The sequence below is a fragment of the Gekko japonicus genome, unplaced genomic scaffold (assembly GCF_001447785.1).
Source record: "Gekko japonicus isolate JY-2015 unplaced genomic scaffold, Gekko_japonicus_V1.1 scaffold127, whole genome shotgun sequence".
NCBI lineage: Eukaryota > Metazoa > Chordata > Lepidosauria > Squamata > Gekkonidae > Gekko > Gekko japonicus.
The window spans coordinates 659,790-681,824 of record NW_015170891.1 but is presented as its reverse complement, the minus strand read 5'-3'; the positions used below and the strand labels follow the sequence as shown (position 1 = coordinate 681,824).

The 22,035-nt window shown below is 44.4% G+C and overlaps 1 protein-coding gene across 1 annotated transcript in view; it reads right to left on the bottom strand.

The window, feature by feature from the left end:
- The window catches only part of DENND1A (DENN/MADD domain containing 1A), a 341,344-nt gene that overhangs the window by 215,973 nt on the left and 103,336 nt on the right, over nucleotides 1-22,035 (bottom strand). Inside the window, 1 exon segment of the mRNA XM_015418453.1 lies at nucleotides 4,752-4,801. Within this exon segment, the coding sequence (XP_015273939.1) occupies nucleotides 4,752-4,801 (50 nt within the window).

The window sequence follows — 22,035 nt, the reverse complement described above, 5'->3', positions numbered from 1 at the left end:
TGTTGACCAGTTGAGGCAGCGGTGGGCGACTGGCCGCCCCACCTCGCAGCCAACTGAGCTACCTGATCCTGAGGACCTTCCACAACCTCTTCCTGAGGTAAGTGCCGATGTGCCCGAGGGCCCCGGTACTGTCGGCGAGTCAGGGCAGACCCCTACTCAAAGACCCATTGCTAGTGATGGAAGTGCTCCTGACTCTGAGGTCCCAGAGTCATACAATACTCCCCAGAATGAAAGGTGCCCTGAACCTGTACAGCTACGCAGGTCTCAGAGATCGCGCAGAGCGCCATTGTACCTAAGCGATTATGATTGTACATAGTGTTTTTGCTTAGGGGGGAGGGATTTGTTATGTATTTTCCGACTCGGGGGCTGGGGGGGGGGGGGGGGAGAGAGACCTCTGGCACACATGCGCAAAGGGCGCCCCGTCCAGGCCGCCACCTCGTCTGTGCCGGGCGGGGTTGGCCAGAGCAATGCCCGGGGGGGAAGGGGGGGGTCGCTGTTATGTATTGAGATATATATAACTGCTATGTGAACTGTGCCATTGAGATGCCATGTTAAGCTTCGCCCTGGGCTAGGATCCTAATGTAACCAATAGGAGCCCTAGCCCAGAATATGTTTGCCAATCACCGTGCAGAGCGGGATCGCTTGTGATTGGTCCTTATTGCTTCAACCTCATAGGTTGCTTTATTGTACAGTGGGTGTGGCTACATTAGCCGGGAGTGTTTAAATATCGACAAGCCAGTGTAAATACTTTGATGGGTTCTGGCTGGCAATTGTTGTACCGTAACGGAGGAGAAGTAACTGAGCTGAAGAATAAACCGCATTCTTGCTGAAATCACTCTCCGACTATTTGTTAAGCGCAGGACTTAACAGGAGCCAACTCTCTTTCTCACAACTTTAATGCCAGTAGCTCACAAAGTGGAATTTTTGCTCACAGGACTCCGCAGCTTAGAGGGAACATTGCTGGTAACTGGTGCTCAGTACTAGCATCACTGATACATGTCTAAGTAAGGGAAGCAGAGATTGGTCAGGACCTCCACTGCCTATTTTGCCACTGGCCTACCACTCACCAGCTGTAGTGCAAACATCCTACTCAAAGTTGCCTTCTGGCTGAATGCTCCTATCCCAAGCCAGATGGGAGAGATTGAAAAGATGTTCTACAGCATGCAATCAGATCTGCAAAACGCACTGGAGTACCTTCACCCTATTCCTCCCTAGCCACATAAGAAGCCACATATTTCCAGCATGCTGCAAGAGGCCCCCTTGTTGGCCACCACCCTCAGCAATCAGTATCTGGTGTCAGGGAAGAGAGGCAATCAATATACTCTGGTCCCTTGTGTGTGGTTAATAAACATAGCTTCTTTCAGCACTCAGCCATTCTTTTTGTGAATGACTGGACAGCTGCAATATAGCAGGAACTCTAGCTGGGCCACCCCCTAAGGAAAGGGACAACATGAGCACAGAAAAACTTGCTAGCCAAGGGGGCTGGGGGAAGCCCTGAAAGCCGCATCAAGGCAAATGAGCCCAAAGCAAAGAGAGAGAAAGAAAAGCTCTAGGACAAGTGCACAGGTGGTGCTTTAATTCCAACCCAAAGTATCCCTGGATAATGCCTTCAAGAGCCACAGTGTTTTGTGTATGTTAGAAGAAAAAGCTTTAAAATCTACAATTTCAAAGCACTGTGAAACTGAAAGAACCCACCTTGTCTAGCTCTCAGACAAAGGTAGGGCTAACCTTCTCAGCCCCAGACCTGCAGCCTGTGCCACAAGCAGGAGGAATGTGACCTTCAGAAAGGTGCCTCCATGGAACCAATTATCTTACATAGAGATGTAAGCATGACGGTGTTCAGTTATCAATCCCATTATTTAGAAACTTCTACAAAGGAACTCAGTCTACACAAGCAAGGCCCACGGAAGCAGCAGATGCTCTCCTGGGCCCTCAAGAGCCTCTCATGGGTGAGGTTCCAGGAGGTGACTCCATCAGTCACCCATGACTCTAAGGTGGAATCAGATTTTACATCCCACTCCTGCTACAAATATCTATGCAGCTCTTCTAACTTCTGCAAACATTTCTTCTTCAACTGTCACATTTAAAAAATGCAAATAAGCAGACATGAAAAAAGCAGCAGAAAATCAGCACAGCTAAAAGGAAGGGCTTTCTGGAGAGCCCAGTAGAGGTGGGCTGTGGTTACTCAGTAGCAAAGGATTCTGCATAAGGTAAGAGGCTCTCTTTCCTCCAAACTTTTTTTGTCCCAAGGACTGAGTCCAGTGCTTAAAATAGCCCTGAAGAAGTCTAACAAACCTGAATCTCTTTTTACATATACAGGCATAACTGATGTAAAAACTTTTTCTAAGTTAAAGAAAACCAGACTTAATAGCATTACATTACCTAATTCCTGTGTCTACCCACTCATGCCAGGAAGAGCTGCACTGTATACAGTAGTAATTATATATAAATAAAAAGAGCCTATTGCATGCATATTCAGTCTGGCCTTTAGGGTAAAAATGATAGGTGAATAAATGCTCACAAGATAAGAAAAGGTATGAATTGCAAATAAACACAATTTATTCAAGAGAAAAACACCCTCCATACTGCAGATGCCATGCAAATTCCCCAAAAACAAGGAAAACATGTTTCTGGAGTGGTTGTGATTAAGATCATATTTAGCTTACAGTCAAAAATAGTTCTTGACGTTTACTTATGCAAGTCTAAGGAGCTGACGCAAATGGGTGCCTTGGAACAGCAGGGGCATCACTGCACACAGTGTGCATAGGAACCATGGAACTGGAAAAGAAATTCTACCTTAAAAAAAACTAGCATTATCTGCTCCTTTTTGCCATGTGCCACAATCACTTGAACTAGAAATCCCTTGCGAGACTGAAGACCAACCAAGAGCCCTTTCTTGATTATGACCAAGCAAGTGTCACAAAGAGAAGATCTTCCAGAAACTGACAAGGATGGATTCTCCATTCTGTCTCCTGAGAAGTCCAAACTTGAGAAACCAAGCCTCACAAGGCCATCTTTAGTCACCTCTACTATCCAGAGTTAAGCAAGTGCAAGGAAGTCTTAATTTACTTTGACAAATAGAAAGGTTATACTTTAATGGCTATTTGAGGACTGTTTGTTTGAGTAGGTCAAGCATTTGAATGTGCTTACCCTGCCCCCACAAGCCCTCCAGGTGGGGCATGGTAGGAAGTTAAATAAATGAATAAAATAAAAGCCCATCTCTCTTCCCCCTCCTCAATTAAAGCTTTCCTAATGAATGGTTCATAACTGAACTATTCAGCCTGTCCTAATACAGCTCATTACCCAAAAGTCAGGCTACACATGCATTCTCTGTAAGCACATAAACTACCTTATCCAATTGGTCCATCTAGAGCAGTATTTTTCTGCCCTGACTGACAGAGCTTTCTAGGGTCACAGAAAGATCTTCCCCAACACCTGCTACCTGAGATCCCCAGGACTGAACTTCAGGCCTTCGACATGCAAAGCAGATGCTCTGTCACTAAGCCACATCATTTTGATAATCAACTCAAAATTAATACATGTGACACAAGTTACCTAAGCCACACAACTCAGTCTCACCTCCCCAAAAGTTAATTACAGTCAGTATTCCACAATTAAGGCTACATCTGCCCATCAATCTCCAATTTTGACATATTTATGTCCCCCCCCCCGAATTAAACCCAAACAAATGGTAACCATATGAACTAGCTTGTTATTCCTGTTTGGTCCTTGAATCTGTCAAATATCTTCATTATGCTGTATGCTAATTTATTGCTCACCCTCTACCTGGATGTATGGACTGGTAATTTCCATTTCATTGTATCTGAAGAAGTGTGCATGCACACAAAAGCTTATACCTTGGGTAAAACTTTGTTGGTCTTAAAGGTGGCACTGGACTCAAACCTTGTTTTGCTGCTTCAGACCAACAAAGCCACCCACCTGAATCTATCTCCCCAAATGTTGTTTCCACTCTCTTCAATCAGTTCTTCTTTTCCCCTTACTGTCCTGGGCCTTTATTTGTTCACACAGCCAGTTAATCCTATTTGTCATCCTGTCAGAATTTGTCATCCTGTCAGAAACTGCATTGTGAGGTTGACAAAATTTACCTGAGTCATCACAGTCAATTGGACTAAGTGGTAGTGAAGGCACAGGAAAGAAAAGGATCACAAAGAAGAGTTCCATCAAAACAATGCAAATATTTCACAATGGGTATCAATAATATTTCACAATGCGTATCAATGCAAGTCACTTTGACATTCCCTGAAGCAAACCCATTTCATTCTGGCTCAGCCCTGCTTCATATCCAGATACCCAATGACCAGGAGGGGAAAAAAATAATTTTACTATCCTAACCAAAACTTTAGACTCTTTAGAAAGCATTGCAGTAATTACTTAATTTACAGAATACTCGAAAAGAGCTACAGCTGCAAGTGCTACATATTATCAGTTGTAGGTGTACAGCCATTAAAATCCACAAAGTTTAACTTTGGCATTAAAAGCTTCATTAGAAGCAAGAAGAAAACTGATTTGACTGTTGCCAATGCATGGTAAAATTAAAACTTTTTTTGATGGTGCCTATAAAAACCTTTGGGGAAAGGATATTGCCACTATAATTTACACTTGGGTGCTTTAAATCATGTTCAAGGAGACAGAGCATTAAGAAAGGTATGGTTTTTATTTTCTGAAACAGTTTTATTGACAGAGGCTTGTTTGTTTTTTCCTTCTTGTAAAGTGCAGAAATCTAACACTACCTGTCCACATAGAAGGGAAAGCAGAACTTGGTCAGAGTCTGTAGAATTTCCTGTGGAGAGAGAAAAAAAAGAGAGAAAGAGATAATTTATACATCTAATGGGACCAATAAATCTAACATTAACCACAGAACACAATCTTGCAACTCTGCCCTGAAGAAACAAGAGACAGATGAAGAGAAATGCACTTTATCAATTACATGGAGGAGTATCAGGCAGTCAATCATGGGAAATAATAAACATGATCAAACTTCATTAAAAATGAAAAATTAATCAAGATTCACACATGGCCAAGCAGCAGGAGCCCTCCAGCAGCCCTCCAAAGGGAAGGAGGAGGCTGGGCTGGCGCATGTTAACTCGCCTCTGGGGAGAGTCTCCGGCCTGACCATATGGACACCAGCGAACACCACCAAACCGAGCCGGCTCCTTAGGCTGGCAGCATTTCCTCAACTGGCACCATGCTTGCCTGTTTCCTAGGAACGAGAACTGCTGGGGGGGGGGGGGGAAATGCTACCCAGCATCAATAGGGCAAATCCTAACACAAAATAAAGGCAAAGAGGACTTCTCAAGAGCTGTCCTCCCCATGCTAGACCTCTCACCACAACTTGGAGGAAGAGCAAACAGCAGGTTTACTTTTAAGAGAGTTTATCCAAAGTACACGTGGGCTTATGCTAGAATAAAAACCTGCTAGCCCTTAAGGTGCCCCGAGCATTCCTGTTTATTTTCTCCAAATAAGTTTATTTAGCCAAAGATAACTCCAAGCCAAAGAAGGCTGCGTTGTTTAGAACATAAACTGGAGGGAGGGCTTAAATCCCCATCTATATTCACAGTGCTAAAAAGCAGAAGAACATTTTAAGGTAACTGCATGGTGCACACTGTCCCCTAAATAAAACTTTAAAATGCATCCCTGAGACCAAGATCCTGTTTGTTAAATGAAGTTCAAGAAGTAAAGTCAAGCCAGTAGGGCAGCCCCTATCCATTTTTAAAAAAAAACTGTCCAGAGCAAGGCATGGCTGCAAGGAAAGGAGATTCCATTCAAAGTTTTCACTATTATCACTGTCAACAACATCTCCAGAACTCTTTATCAGCATATCTGTATTTACATATCCAGGAAGGAAAGTTTCCCCCCCCCCTTCTCTCTCTCTCTCTCTCTCTCTCTCTCTCTTTTTTGGAAGTTGAACTAATACCACATTAAACAAACAATCCTTCACATTATAAAATTAATGATCGATTTACAAACGGAGCACTTTCCAAGCCAGTAATAATAAATTATCTGTGCTAACAGAATTGATGCTTCGTGCTTCATTTATTTTTAAAACCACTTCCATCATTTAACAAATAAACCACATCAATCTAATCACCCATTCAATGGAGCAGAAAACATATTGACTCTCCTGGCAGAAACATGGTCCTCCTACACAATTCAATTGAGCATGTCCCCTTGCTTCATACACTTTCAAGCTCAATTGCTTTACACGGTACTACCTCTTCCCTTCCTTTCTCTCCACCCCCCAACCAAAAAAGGTCAGGGAGTAGAGAAGGGTTTTTCCCCAACTTTAAGGATTATGGACTACAAAGAAACAGCCAAGAAGAAAAGACAGGAATGTTTCCCCCACACACACATACACAAGAGGCATAATCTAGGGTAGCGGCACTTTTCCCCCTACAGGGCAAGGGGTCCTCTTTAAAAAGCACAGCTATGGAAGTCCACAGTTTACTCTCTGTTAACTCATGATGCAAACCAAACACAATTGACCAACTAAGTATTATGCCCTGTGAAGTGTTCAACTTCACCCTATACATGGCCTACCTTTCAGAGCAGTGGTAAGTTTTACAAGAAGATAACTCCAAGAAGGTTTACAAGAAGAGCTTTGAATGCCGAAAGCTCTATATAATTGGTAAGTATTACTCTTATTCTTTTTGCAGTCCTATGTAGATAGCAAAACAATAAAGGCTTAGCCAGCTCCCAGCATGCCTGATTGGCTTCCAAGACTCAGGAGAAGTTTTGTGTGTATATATATGAGTGAATGTGATGTGTGTATCAGTATGTGTGAGTGAGTGAATGTGAAGGGGGAAGAAGGAAGAGGAGAGAATGAGACAGACAGGAGGAGGGGGCTCCACCAGCACAGTGGGGCCTAGCTCGCTCCCCTCTGAGATGCTGTGGGGGGGCCAACCCACCCTCCCAGCTTGGCAAATCTGGAGGGGGGTGGGCGCACTTAAACCCCTCCTTTATGTGGGGGGAGGAGCAGCTGGGCAGCACAGAGCCCCCTTGAGGAAAGGTGTGGAGGGAGCACCAGACCCCCCCCCTATATTGTAAAGTGGTTTGCCTTTTAGCCTGGAAGCTAGGGGAAGCTTGGAGGGCCCCACCCCACTGCATAAGAACGGGGTTTTGCAAGGTTAACAACTTCCCCCTTGCCTTCCTTGGCAGGGGGAGGGAGATTGCTAAGGAGGGGGCCGGGCCTCTTGGATTTCGGAGAAAGGAGAGGGAGGGGAAAGATGTCCCCCCTACATTAAAAAAGAAGGGCTCAACACTATTTCAGGGGGTGGGAGGGAGGGAGAGGAGGGACTGCTTTCTCCCAGCCCCTTTCTATCCCCTCCAAAGTGAATAGAGTTATTAGAGTAACAAGCCAAGAAGGGGTAAAGTCCCCCCCTTCTTCCTCCTCCTCCTCTTCTAGCCAGCCCAAAGAGTGGGGAGTGGGTTTCACGAAGGGAGCGGTCTGCCTATATTTGAAAAGGGGAGGGTGGGTGTTTGGGCAATTGAGGGAAAAATCTCAGTGGTGAGCAGGAGAGGAGGAGAAGTCAGAAGGAAAGGAGGGGGGTAACTGGAGGTTGCACTGTGCATAGGCAATGCCAGGGCTCAGTTCAAAGATAGGGGTGCAGCAGGTGATCCCCGAGTAAGGCGTGCGGTGCAGGAGGGTCTTCTTCATCAATGAGCCAGGCAGGAGGGCTCCTTTCCCACACACCACCCCCTGCTTTCCTCCCAAGGGCAAGGAAGGAAAGAGAGAAGGGTAAAACAGCAGAGGGGGTGAGGTGTGGGGCCACAGCTGCCAAGACTCAGGAAGGACTTCTGGGACTCAGGAAGAATTCTTCCATTATCTCACTGTAATCCTTACGACTCCAAAAAGTAGGCCAGTAGTATTATTACTATATTGTAAATATATTGTAAATATACGGGGCTGACAGGAAGTGACTTGCTTAAGATTACTGCATGACTTCTTGGCAGAGGACTGTTTGAACAGGGACCTCTTAGATGACAACTCAGGCTCTCAGCCACTGAACCAGCTCCTATGCCATACAAGTGTGTTTCCTTTAAAAACGGGATCCACAAAACATGGCCTTTGAAAGGTGCACGAACAGACACTCCTTCCTACTTGCTGAGTACCAACAATAGTAGAAGGCTGGACAATGTAATAAATAGTGTCTTATGTCCACACATTTCCACCATCAACCCCAAGTACACAACAGGAGACATCTCTTCATCTGAAAGGCTCACTATTTATAAGAGCTATACCACCAGCTATAGTCTGTTCTGTTCCATGACACTTTCAGATCAGACCCTACATGGTAGAACTTCAAGCACATGTACAGAATTGTTAATATTTGTGCCACATCTCTGGAACTTCCTACCGGTCACTCACTCCAGTTTGAACATCTGATAGCACTGCAAGACTTATTTGTTTTTAATTTGGGTTGGTAATGGTGAAGGTTAAGTTGGTGAAAAGGGAGAATGAGCTGACATTCAGTACTTCTTATTTTACTAATTTTTAAGTGTAACACTTTCTGTAATACTTGACAAAGCAAGCTCTAGTCCAGTACAGAATATGTCACATGAAGTCTATTGTATCTACTGAACTGTTACTACATTTATTTATTTATTAGATTTATAGCCCACTCCACCCCCCGCAAGTGGGCTCAGAGTGGTTCACAGACTGGGCACGTGTGCCAATAATTAAAACAGTTAAAAACAAGATAAAACACTCATTTATAATCATTTATCACAATACAAGGTGCTCTTGGTGTCTCAAAAAGGTCTTCAGTAACAGGATGGCATCCTGGTGGTGATGGTCCCAGATCGATGATATCAGTTCCAGGCAGCACTATCATTCATTTGTCACAGGGCCACCCCCCCCCCAATGTTGCCCAGCCCAGTTAGTGGTGGTGGTACAGTGCTGGTGGTGCAGCGGTGGTGGTGGTGCAGCAGTGGCGGCTCCTACTTGAAAGCCTGGCGGAAGAGCTCCGTCTTACAAGCCCTGCGGAAGTGCGCAAGGTCCCACAGGGCCCGGATCTCTTCTGGGAGCTCATTCCACCAGGTAGGAGCCACCACCGAAAAGGCCCTGACCCTGGTTGCTGCAAATCTGGCATCTTTGGGGCCTGGAGTCACCAGGAGATGTTGCATCCCCGACCGTAGTGCCCTTGGGGGAACATATGGGGAAAGGCGGTCCCTTAGGTATGTCGGACCCTGGCCATATAGGGCTTTAAAGGTAAGAACCAGCACTTTGAAGCGAATCTGGTACGCTATTGGCAGCCAGTGCAGCGCTTTTAGCACAGGCCAGATGTGCTCCTGCCTAGAGAGACCCATCAACAGCCTGGCTGCAGCATTCTGCACTAGCTGCAGCTTCCAGATTTAAGACAAAGGCAGCCCCATGTAGAGAGCATTACAGTAGTCTAACCTCGAGATAACCATTGCATGGATCACTGTGGCCAGGTCATCGCAGTCAAGGAAGGGAACCAACTGCCGAGCCAGCCGAAGATGGTAAAAAGCCGACTTGGCAGTAGCTGCCACCTGGGCCTCCATCGTTAAAGAGGGGTCCAGGAGCACTCCCAAACTCCTAACCTCTGACACTGGCACCAGAGGCGCCCCATCGAAGGTCGGGAGAGGGAGCCCCAACCCCAAGCCGACCCGACTTAGGCCCAGGACCTCCATCTTCGCCAGGTTTAGTTTCAGCCGACTCAATCTGAGCCAGCCAGCCACAGCTTGCAACACCTGGTAAAGATTTTTATCCCAGCCTTCCTCCAACGAGTTCAGGATGATGAACATAGACACCTCTCCAGTTTTAGCCTCACTCTGTGAGGTAGGCTGGGCTAAAAGAGAGTGACTGGCTCAAAGTCACCCATAGCCAGGGGTCATTTCGTAGAAAAAGAGCTAGGGGGCTCATTAGCATAACTCATTAGCATATGAAGTGTGTCCTCCCCACAGCCGGTGGCGACCTCCAGCGGGCACCAGCAGGGAGCTCCAGGCCCCGCCCTCCCGCACCTCACCCGGGGGGATGGCGTCCCCCCGCGTCCCCCCCCAAATGACCCCTGCCCATAGCCAAGTAAGAACTTGAACTCAGGTCTTGCCTAAATCCAGTACTCTAACAACTGCAACTAGCTTTAAGGTACCATGGAACCGTTATTTCTGTTATCTTTCTGTCAATGTGTATGTGCTTAACTTCCTCACTTGACAAAAGCTTACAAAATAAGTAGATGGCATAGGATGGGGGCATATCAACAGCTGCAAACACATCAGAAACCATTACAAAAGACAAGTGCAGTTGCTCAAGGATTTCAAAAGCAGAGTACCAACTCTACATTATTGTTTAGCAATGACCAGAGCCTACTATATGCAGGCAATTCAGTAGATCTATGAGTTCCAAAACATCTTACAGTCACCTCTCCACACCATCCTGTGGGCAGGGAGCAGTGTTAATGTTAGATTAAAAGAACAGTGCATTGTGCCCCCTCCTAGAGCTAAGGATTTGCTCCTCTCCATCATCTTACTCCCTCAACAGCCTTAATTGTACAGTCCCACCATGATTTCTTTCCACTACGCCCTTAACCGTTTGGGATGAGGAATACAAGCATCCCTTTGGAAGTGTGAACTAGCACTAAGACAATTCTCTCCTTTTGTAAGGCTAACTGTTCTTTGTTATGGCAAGCAGACAAAGACAGTGACAAGGAGCCTTCATGGGGGGGGGGGTGAGTCTGGATTCTCTTGCGTCCGCATGTGACAAAATCTGTACATGCATTCTGTGCTCCCCCCCCTTTCCTCCCCACCAACAGGGTGGAGGGGGGGAAACGCAAAGACAGGGGACAGGGGAGAAGATGCAAATTACCCAGGAGCTGCCACTGAGGTTCCCAAGGGCAGTGTGTGCCAGTTTTTTGGATCAATCCCCAAGTTTATATTTCACATTTTTTATATGCAGTTTGATTTTTAACATTTTAATGAGCATTTAAAAAAAAAAGACAGCATGAATCTACACCAGCCAGTCACCAGATTTAAAGTGTGGGGCGTGAACTGGGTCCCAGGAGACTACAAGGAGAGCTGTCTCACCACTGGCTCTAGGACATTTGCCACCTGGCTCCAATGCCGCCACCCCACCCCCAGTCCAATTCTTTTCATAATCAAAACACTGCTGACATTATAAGCCCCCTTGTGGGTTTTCTAAAGTCCCTCTACATCGATCCAACCAACGTGTAACTTATCGGAGACAACACAGCACTCATTGATTAAGCTAGGTTTCAGCAGTAAAGTTTTCAAAATAAATGAGCTGAAAAGACAGCAACCCAACCCCCTTGTGTCACAGAGTAGCCCACAAAGGGATTGGTCTCTCCCCACGCTTACCCCAGACAGATGCTTAAAGGGGGATGCGAAGCACCACCTTTCCTGCAAGGAATTTGGGCAGATAATTATAACGGTTTTATTTTATTCAGAACACTGGTTGAAAACTGTACAGATCCCATTGATAAAGTCAGCAGAGAGAAAGGGACTTGCCCAAAAAGGGTCACCCAATGAGTTTCAGAACTCAGTGGGGTAACTGAACCCCAGTTTGCTATATCTTTTTTTATTTTGCTCCCCAATGCGGAATTTTTATTGCATTTTATTAAAACTACAAACTATAACAGAAATAACAGAGGGGACTACATTTAGGGGATAAAGAAAAGATACCCACTACTGACTAAAAACCCAAGAGAGGAGATCTTCTAATCAGCTTGAATACACATCTAGTCTTAATCATATTAATCTCATTACAAACTGAGTCACATATTCTGTTAACTTTTCCCACATCTTAAATTTAACTGATATCAGAAAATACCCCAAAGCATCAAAGTTTTTCAAAGGCACAATTCAGAGTCCTTCAGCCTTCACTTCTTCTTGTCCAGTCTCTTCCACAACTTATAAGGACTTTTAGGAGCTGCTGCCCCTTTCTCAGACAGAGAGTCCTCTCTGGAAGAACCCGAGTCCAGCTCACCACTGAACTTGCTGTCCCCTTCTTTTTCTTCCTCCTCTGACCCTCCCAGCTGGACTCTTAAAAATTCTCTCGCTTTCAGAACAGAGTCAATCTTTTCTTTTTTATCCTTGATTTTGAAGGTGACGTCTTCTGGAATTAGCCATCTATATCCAATTGAATTTGTTTGAAGAAAAAGAACAAGGTCTTTATATTTCTTTCTCCGCTGTCTTATTTCAAATGGAATATCCTTCAGTACTCTGATAACACTCTCCCCAGCTCTCAGGGGTGCTCCAGATACTGCTTTCAGGATTGCATCCCTTACATGCCTCTTTGAGAATCTTACGACAATTTCCCCAGGCAGATTATTTTTCTTTATGTATCCTGAATATGACCTATAGGCCACATCCATTTCGCTTAGCAAAAATTCCGCCTTCATCTCTGTCACTGGGGCCAGTATTTCACTCATCATTTCCTTCAGATTCTCTCCCTTAGTCTTTGGCATGTCCTGAAAGCGAAGGATCATATTAGCCTTTTCCATTTGTAATTGTAGCAACTGCTCTTCTGTAGAAACTTGTTTCTTTTCCAGTTTTTGTACTTTCTTCTTCACCTTTTGGGTAGTGGCGTCCACTTCTTTCACCTTCTCATTTGTTTGATTCATCATTTTCAAAGTCTCACTTATCTGATTTTGTTGAGTGGTGATACACTGGGTCATTGATGTCATCTGCTCTTTGAGATTATTCATTTGGTCCTGCAGGTGGCGCATGGAGTCTGCTAAAGTCTTTGCCGGCTCGTTGGCTCCTTCCTGTTTTGGGCTCTCAGTTACTTTCGATTTCAGATGCTTCTCTTTCTCCGTCCTCTTCCCCGCCATTTTTTTTGCTTTGTTTACTTTCGCAAACTTTTTAAAAGTCTCTGAATATGCGCTTAAACGCTCGCACTTGCCTTGGTAAGTACTCCTTAGCAGTTTTAACCGTTTATACTTCCGCTCCTCCCCTCAATCGCTCTAAAGTCTATGTGCTTGGGAGGCGTGGGGAGCTTCTTTTATTTTTAATCAATGCTTAAAAAACTCACGTTCATAATCGGTCCACGGACCTAGTTTACGCTCCATTTTTAACGCTCATCTCCTGCGCTTGCGTCACTTAGTCCATTCGATCTCTCAGCACGAAGAACCGTCAGAGCGGAGAGGTGCCTCAATTCTCCAGCATTACGCCGTCGAAGAGGCAACCTCTCAAGAGGTTCAGCCGGGTCCCTGGGGGAGTAGTGAGCCTGCACACCCCCGCCTTCGGCAGGAGCGCAGCTTCACCCCCAGAAGGTCCAGGAGGTGAGTCTGCTAGCGTGCCGCCATCAACCGGAAGTTCCCAGTTTGCTATATCCATGTCCAGTCCTTTAACCAGGACACCACAATTTGTGTTGTGCTCAGACACAATGTATTCTGCAGAAGATGCACAATTCCTTGCCTCAAAACCTCATCATTTAAAGTTTACAGGCAGGCAGGCAAGAAATAAATCGTTGTACGGTTACATGGTATTTTATGATAATTATGTGTAAACTGCTATTTTAATTATTTTAAGTATATTATTCAATTGTTGTTCACCGCCCTGAGCCCATTTGGGAAGGGTGGTATATGAATCTAAATAAATAAATAAATAAATATCTGGTGGTACGGGCCAGAGGGGGAAAAACAGAAAAGCAAAGCAAGTCCAAACTGAACCTTTCCACGTTCGTGGCTGCCCACAGCCCAAAACCCAATCCTTGCCCCAAAGGGTCAGGGTTTGCTCCAAGCCATTTGCCCTTGCCTGGGTCTCATAAAAAGGTCTTGGGGATAAATTCTCAGCTACTGAGCTAATGGTTCCCCCGTGCCCCTGCATCTCCTTCAGCCCGTTGGAGCATACTCATTCCCAGTGCAAACTGAAGTCCAGAGAGATGGGTGTAACCGACCAACAGCATAGCAACAGCCACAGGTGAAGGTTCAATGGATAGGGAGCCTACAGGATAACAGCCTAAGCTTACATCAGGCTTTTCCCAAGAGCTCATTTTTAGTGCCAAAGTTCAGCCTCTTAAAAAACCACAGAAAAAATAAAGCAGCAAGAGCTCTATGAATTTCCCTTATCTCTGTATGGGGGCAACATGCATGCAGCCTTAAGCACCAGCACACTCCCTTTCAGAAACTGACCACTAGTACTGGAGGAGAGGGAATCTAACCAGAATATTTCCAGCATACACCTCCCTTACTCATTGGACTAAGAACCATCCTTCACTGTTAACTAAAAACCTTCAAACTGGGGATGCAGCAACAGAGTGGACCCTTCCAGCCTTCACTGCCTACATAGCAGTGCCAATGTTTTCAGAGGGATCTCCAGGCAAACTTCACAGCTTGCACAAACACTGCACTGATGGCCAAACTAGACATTAGTGTCCACTGGAGCTAACGCCAAAGCCATTTTAAAGCTGGTCAGACATTCAAAAATGCCCACAGCATGGTGAGAACAGGTGATCTTGTCATGCCCCCCCACACACACCTTACCAAAACAGAGACTGTTTCAGCACTTTCTTTCAGCACACACACACAAAATTACCTGGTTCCACCATACTAGCATTTTTAAATGGCCAGCTTCAGCTTTAAAATGGCACTGCTGTCCCCAGATGAGAACCAATGGATACTGTGATGTCTAGTTTGGCCCTGACACATATTAGAGGGGCAGGCGCACACCTGGGGGAGGTTACAAAAAAGAAAATTGCAAAAGAACTGAGACAATTACGTTGTCCTCATGATGGCAGCAATCATCCCAAGGAAAGACAGAGAAACAGCAGCAAGAAGTGCTGCTTAAGAATAGACAGAAGGACTACTGAGGCAGTAGCTTGCAAACTTCACCCAAAGTTGTTTCAATAGACAAGGAGAAGGAAACATTTGGGACACAAGGCTTGCCTCTATGGATACAGACAGGTTGGTTTTGGGAAGGAACTGAAGCCCTGACATCCAACCTTAACGATTGCACGGAATATATTTGGTAGGAAAATCTGTACCTTCCATGGCAAGTCCAGTGCCAAATACAGGCCCCTTCTTTGTGAATGACACAAAGGAAAGTTTGTTAATGAGAAAAGAGATACATCATAGCAAATTCAACACCAAAGAAAACCCCACCAAATTAAGGGTTTTTGGATAGCTGGCTGGTTTTTGTATGTGTGATAGCAGGTACCAATTCTGAGCTCCCATTATTTAATGCCATTTTTAAAAAAGCATTCCAATAATAGTTTTGAGTTGCCAGTCAATTTCCTCTTTGTTTTTAAAGATCAGTTCCTATGGACAAGCAGAGAATATTGGTGGGAGAATGCTTGCACGCAGGTCTCTTCTTGCTTTGAACAGAAGAGAGAAGATAACCATGAAAAATAAACTAGTTTATTCAGAACAGCCATTTGCCCTTAAAGAACAGAAAAGACGTTAGAGATTAATTTTGAAAGCAAAGAGCTATTGTAAATTTTAAGTTTTAAATCAAACAAGTACACAGATGTGTAACTTTTCACTGTTCATATTTGACAGAGGGGAAAACATTCATTATCAGTCTTGAATTTTTTAAACTTAATTGTGCCTGTTTCTTCCAACTCATCCCTCCCCTTCCCCCCCAGGCCTTCAAGTCCTCCAAATCTAGCTTGGACATTACACAGGAGGTGGCTCCCAGCCTCCCTTAGGTCTCGCTCCTTATACAACATACGCAAAAGCAGGAGATAATGGGTCTGTGTTGAATTCACTGCTCTACACAGTTCCTCCTGGGACACAGACCTAGCAGATGTGATAAAAAAAAAAAAACTGCCGGAGAAAAATAGTTCTGGTTTGAGCTTTAATGGCATTCACATGCAAAGAAAGGAAAAGGGGAAGGGGAACTGCTTCCACTCTCCTGCCAGTGCAAAATGTAACACAAACAATTAAATAGCCTTTTTTACATTTTCGACCCTCTCTGAAAGATGAAATAAAAGAAGATCCTAATTCATGCGAAGCTGAAAGGTGACGAATCTGGGATGCCACTTTGCGGCAGACAAATTACACAGAAAGAATAATTCAAAGCATTATGGTTAACTTTTGTTGTTGAACTTCCCTTGGCTCTAGTCAAGGTCTCAATATCCAACATCCAAAGCTACTGCATCTGCATGTACAGAACCAACAAAGTATGTAAAACTGCTCAGTGAGCAGCTAACCTAATTCAAGTTCATTTATATAATACATCCACACCCACACACCTCCTGCAGTCAATATATAGGGGACAAAAAAAGCGTGTCATGGATAGAATGCCCTTTCACTCTGAAATCAAGACTTTTCACCATTTTGTTTTCCAATCCTGCATTAAGACAACTTGAGAATGTTTCCGGTGAGCATTACATCCACCCAGAAATGGTAGAATTGTACTCTCTTAAAGCAGTTTCTTGAGAATAACATTTCCCAAAACACCAGCATTCTGCTTTCCTGGGGAAGACTCTCTAAAGTCACAATTGCACATCCTCTTAATCAACAATCTTCCTTCCCCCAGGTGGGACTTTTGCCAATAAACACACAAACTTTAAAAACAGTTTTCCATTTTAAAAAAATGAAGAGGGGGGAAAAAGAATGCTCTTTGTCAAATAAATCCAAATGTATGCAAATCGTTTTATAAACATCCACAAACATTTATTTAGCTTTTCAAAAGTTGGCCTTCTTTGAGAGCATGAAAATCAGAAAGGGGGGAGATGCAAAGGACAGCTTAGAGGCTGGCTCCTGCCATAAATATTCAGAAGGAAGATTATAGGATCCGTGTTCGGCTGTCTTCGGCTTCTCTAAAGTCCACATAGAATAGCAAAGAACAAAACTAACGAGAAGGAGAGCAGATGTTAGACAATGCACCCTCTTCCCCTAGCCCCCTCCCCCTGCCTCCCTTGGCTGTACTAAGGCGCTTTCATTCTCCCCCCCCCCCTTTCAATATGGTTAGGTCATTCAAGGATTCTCCTATAGACTCCGCATTGTGGCTGAGAGCTATAAGCTGGACCTCTGTCAGCTTTCCAAAAGTTCCCAATAAAAAGCATTATGCAAATTCTACCGCTCTCCTACCCTCTACTCAGAAAAAGCAGAAAAGGCCTCCAATAGGCAGCCATTAGAGTATTGCAAGTCCCAGCCTTCATTTCTGTATGGCTGTGTTTGCCTGAGGGCCGTGCTGCTTGTTTTGACAGTGGATCCCCCCAGATAGTTGGGATTAGTCGAGCTTGTTTAGATAAACTCGAAAATCAAGGCCTTCTCGAGGTAGACGGATGGATGTAGCTACCCAGTTTCCAGCTGCTGCCTTCTTTCATCCCCAAACAACTGCCGATCCACAGTAGATATCACAGCCACAGGCTATCTCCCATACATAAGTAAGAAATTAAAGGCAGCTAAAAGAAGCCTTTGTAAGTCTTAGTGCTAAAATAAGGAACCTGTATCACATAGTTTAGACATGTTATTCAACCAAAGCACCGGTGAGGCTTTGCAAAGGATGTCTAAACATTTGTTCAAGGACAACGATCGCTCCCCTTCCCACAGAAGTAGGCATCCTGTTCTTATAGACTTTTCTTGCCATGAATTGCAAAGGGAAGAAAGATGGAAGTTTGCAGATCACTTCAAAAATTGTACGTCCCCGTTTACCTAAAAAAATTATACTGGAATGACAGGGGTTGTGGTCTGATGAAAACACTACTTTGGGTTTTAAGGCATCTTTCCACAGCAAGGGCTTTAAACTGGTGATACTATATCCAGAGTTCAACACACATACACACAGTCTTTCCAAACTATGAAGCAGGTATTTAAAAACAGCAGCAATGAGAAATGAGCTAAAGAAACTTAATGTCCCCAGACTTTTCATATAGGGTGGCTGCACTAATTCTTGCATTCCCTTAAAGTTTGCCAGTATTTTCTTTTCTTTCACAGTTCAAGAATCCAGACAAGAAGCTCCAAGTGTGCAAGGATGCGTGTAGCACATACAAAACCCTGCATGAAGAGACCCGTGGGCTCAGGGAATTACTGAAATGTAAACACTGAGTAATTGCTGGAGCAGCAAAGGCTGGGGCAAACTGAAAAGGGGAGCCCAGCGACGGGTCAAGGGAGAGTAAATATCTTAATTCTTCCTTTGCACTCAGAATAGTTGATTCAATTAGCAAAGAGGACTGAAAGAAAGAGCAGCATAACTTGAGGGTACCAAAAGAGGCAGTGAAGGCAGAGCTTACAGAACCACCTTGCAATGAGAGAAAATGTTGAGCCCTCCAGCTACTGAAGTCCAAGAAGATATCAAGCCCAGAATATGGAAGTCTTAGCTTGAATTTGCCTGGCCTTATGCAAAAAAAATGACTTCAGCACCACTGTAAAAATGCGGCGGCTTCTCCTGCCCACATTTCACAATACTTTGACAAAACAGAGCTATCATGAGCTGAATTGTCATAATTTAGTTTTATTTATTAAAATATTTACACACCATTTTTTGAAATGCATGAAGCAACTTATAAGTCATGGCAACAACTAAACCAAGCACAGAATATAACTACATTCTAAAACCAACCATTTTCGATATAAAATACACAGTTTGCCAGTTAATAAGTACAAACAGAAGCCCATTAAAATACTCCTTGTATAAAAGGATTATTTAAAACCATCACTGAAATAGTCTTCAGCTTCACCAAATGTTAAGGTGGGGTGGGGTTACAACAGTGAAAGCCAAGTGGTACCATGATGTCAGGGTCTAACTAGAACAAGTGAGTTACAGGTTCAGATCTCCCCTCTCTTATGAACTTTGCTGGGTGACCTTGGGCACATCAATCTCTTTCAGCCCAAACTACTTCACCAGGTTGTTGTAAAGATAGGGGACAGGTCTACCACCCTCTGCTCCAAGGAGGAAGGGGGGGGAATAAAAACTGGTATTCCAGATAGTGACCAGTTGACAATACTCTGCAAAGAGTCTTGGGGTGTGGTTGGATTCTGTGCTATCATTGGATAAACAAGTGTCCATTTTTTTCACCTGCACCAGTTCCGCCAGCTGGCTTCTAATTTGTCTGGGTCAGACCTTACCACATTATCTACGCAGTGGTTGCCTCCAGATTGGACTACTGACATTCGCTCTACATAGGGCTACTCTTGAAAACATTTCAGAAACTGTAGGTGGTCCAGAATGCAGCTGCCAACTCGCTGACTGGAACATCATGGTCAGCTCATATTACTCCAATTCTGTGGCAGCTGCACTGGCTACCAATCAGTCTCTGAATCCAATTCAAGGTGTTTGTGTTAACCTTCAAAGCCTTTAATGGTCTGGTACCCTCATACATACGAGACCGCCCATCCCGTTACAACTCCCCACACTCCCTTTCGTCATCATCTAGGGGCCTCTTGGAGGTGCCTGGCCCCAGAATGGCTTGGTTAACTGTCACTAGGGGAATGACCTTCTCAGTTGTGGCCCCTACTCTGTGGAATGCACTCTCTGATGACACCTGTGCACTGCCAGACTTGTTTCATTTCCACAGGGCACACAAAGCTGAATTATTTAGGTTGGCCTTTGAAGAGTAACCACATGTTTAGGCTGTTTTAATAGCGGTATGGTGACAGCCACGTATTTTAATGTTTTAATACTTTAATATTTTAATGTTAATATTTTCTATTTGTTTTATGTTGTTTTTTACCTTATTGGTTTTAATGTTGTAAGTCACTACAAGACCCTTCAGGTGAGTGGCAACTTTAAAAAAATTAAATAAATAAATAGCAAGACAAGGGTTGAGTAGCACCTTAAAGACTAGCAGGATGTATTCCACTACGAGCTTTCATGAGATAGAGCTCACTTCCTCAGATGCAATGAAAGAAAATCATTTTCCTCATTTTTATTCAGAAAATTAGGAAGGGGAGGGAAGGAGAGGGAAAAGATGAATACAGACAGACCTGGTATCATAAATCAACTGCGGTTCTCTTATGTTAGAGACAGCATACGTATAATCATCAGAAAGTACCAAAACAAAAGAGTGAACTATCTTGGAAGTTATCAATGGAGAGAATCATACTGTTTATGCAGAACTCTTACTACTATTCTACTCGACAGTACTGCACATTACTAACATTTAATACAAGTAAAAGTATTTTGGAATTTAAGAACTGGTATTGAACAAAGGCGAATATGAACTAGTACCATCAGATAAAACTTGAGGGTCCTGCTTTCCAGGCTAGTCCTCCAAAAATCACACATATCAGTTTACTATGCTTTCGTCCTTGACCATTTTTGCATGCACAAATTTGTAAGATAACATATAGTGCTCTCGCATAAAGGCTCACTGGATTGTTCTCCATCACCATATGCCCAGCTTGTGTATATGAAAAAGTTGATTCTCCAACACAGACATGGAGGGAAGATTCACCTTATAACTATCTATTGACTTATTCTACTAGTGCCACCAGCACTTTAGTTCCTAGTTTGTTCAAGTGACCTTTTTGAGTAACTGTATTTATGGAAGGCCTTTGGAGCTGTACATGGCAAAAGGCGGATGAGCTTAGATATTGGAGATTGGCAGGTTTCAAATGCTGCATGAAGGTTCGGTGCTTAAAGTTATCAAAGCAAATCCCTTAAAAAAAAAAAAAAAAGATGGCATCCAGAAGACCCATCCTCCTCTTCCTCTTCCATCTTCCCAGATCATACAACCAGCCATACGAGAGTCATAAGGAATGTACGCCACACACATTCATTTCACTTTACCCTTGCTGAGGGAAGAACATTTTTATTATAACAATAACATGAATGCTGAAGAGAGGGTGGCTGCAGTTCTGTAGTTAATGTGGAGCTCCTTGTCAAGGAAATTGAGGCTTATGGTATGGTATAGCCTGTCGCTTCTGCTGCAGTGAGCATATAAAAAGTACTAACAGTTACAGCAGTAAAACGCTTGCATAAAACAGCGGTTTTAAAGCCGCTGGATCCACCTTGCGAAGCGTTTCAAACTGAGGGACAGTAAATTAACAAAACTCTTCTAGGTTTCAGCGTCTCTTTCCAGAGCACTACAACCGCTTCAGCAGACAGGAAAAAACATGTTTTACTGATGTCTTGAGTTTACATTATTCGCCTGAGGGAGCAAGAAGATCCAGCTGCCTTAACTCAATGCCACCTGGGCAACTGACATTGCAGCCTCAATCTCTTTTGCCTACATTGTGAAGAGGGGATATGTCTTGTCTTAAAAAAAAAAAACACTTATGACCCAAATGGATAAGGAGCTACACTAGCAAGGTTAAAAAAAAAAAAAAAGCTTCCTTGACCACTTCTTCTTAGGCATCCAGAGAGAGCCAGAAACAGAGACAAGGTATCAGGCAAGGGGTACTTTGGCAGCCAAGAATGATGAGCTAGTAGAGAGAAGCCTGGAGGCTGGGAAAAGATTTGGCAAGGACTGGGAGGTACACTTCCCACATGTGGGTGGGTAAAATGGAGACACGTTATGATATACTAGAACTGTCACACTTCTAAAGATGTAGCAGACCAAACATCTGGCTCTAAAATGACTTACCAAATTTGAATATATTTGCATAAACATTCATATGAGTCCTGAAAGAGACATTTCTCTTGGGCAGGGGTCCTCAAACTACGGCCCGGGGGCCACATGCGGCCCGCCGAAAACATTTATCCGGCCCGCCAGGTGTTTTTGCCATTGTCCTGTCCATATGCTGCTCAGCACAAGGGGCCCTGGCGAGCGGTAGGGGCGCCATTCCCCTCGGCGCGGCACCGCTTCCACTTTCCAGGGCTGCAAAAGTTTGCTTTTTTCTCCAACCGCTGGGGACCTGCCAGAGTGCCAGGAGCACCGACAGCCAGGCCAGCACGCCCGCTCTCCCTTCCCAGGGTTTGGGCAAAGGTTCCCAGTGCCAGGCGAAGGTTCTGCCCCTTTCCCCTGAAACTGTCCACGGGCTAAGGAAGAGAGATGCGAGGCTCTGCCGGCGGCAACTCCAGGCTGCGCCACTGGCTTGGGAGAAAGTCCGTCACTTCCCCTGAATACAGGCCTGGGATTGGGGTGTCAGACCACCACCACCACCTGCACTTCCATGCCACACCCACACAATCACGCCCTGCCTGGAATAA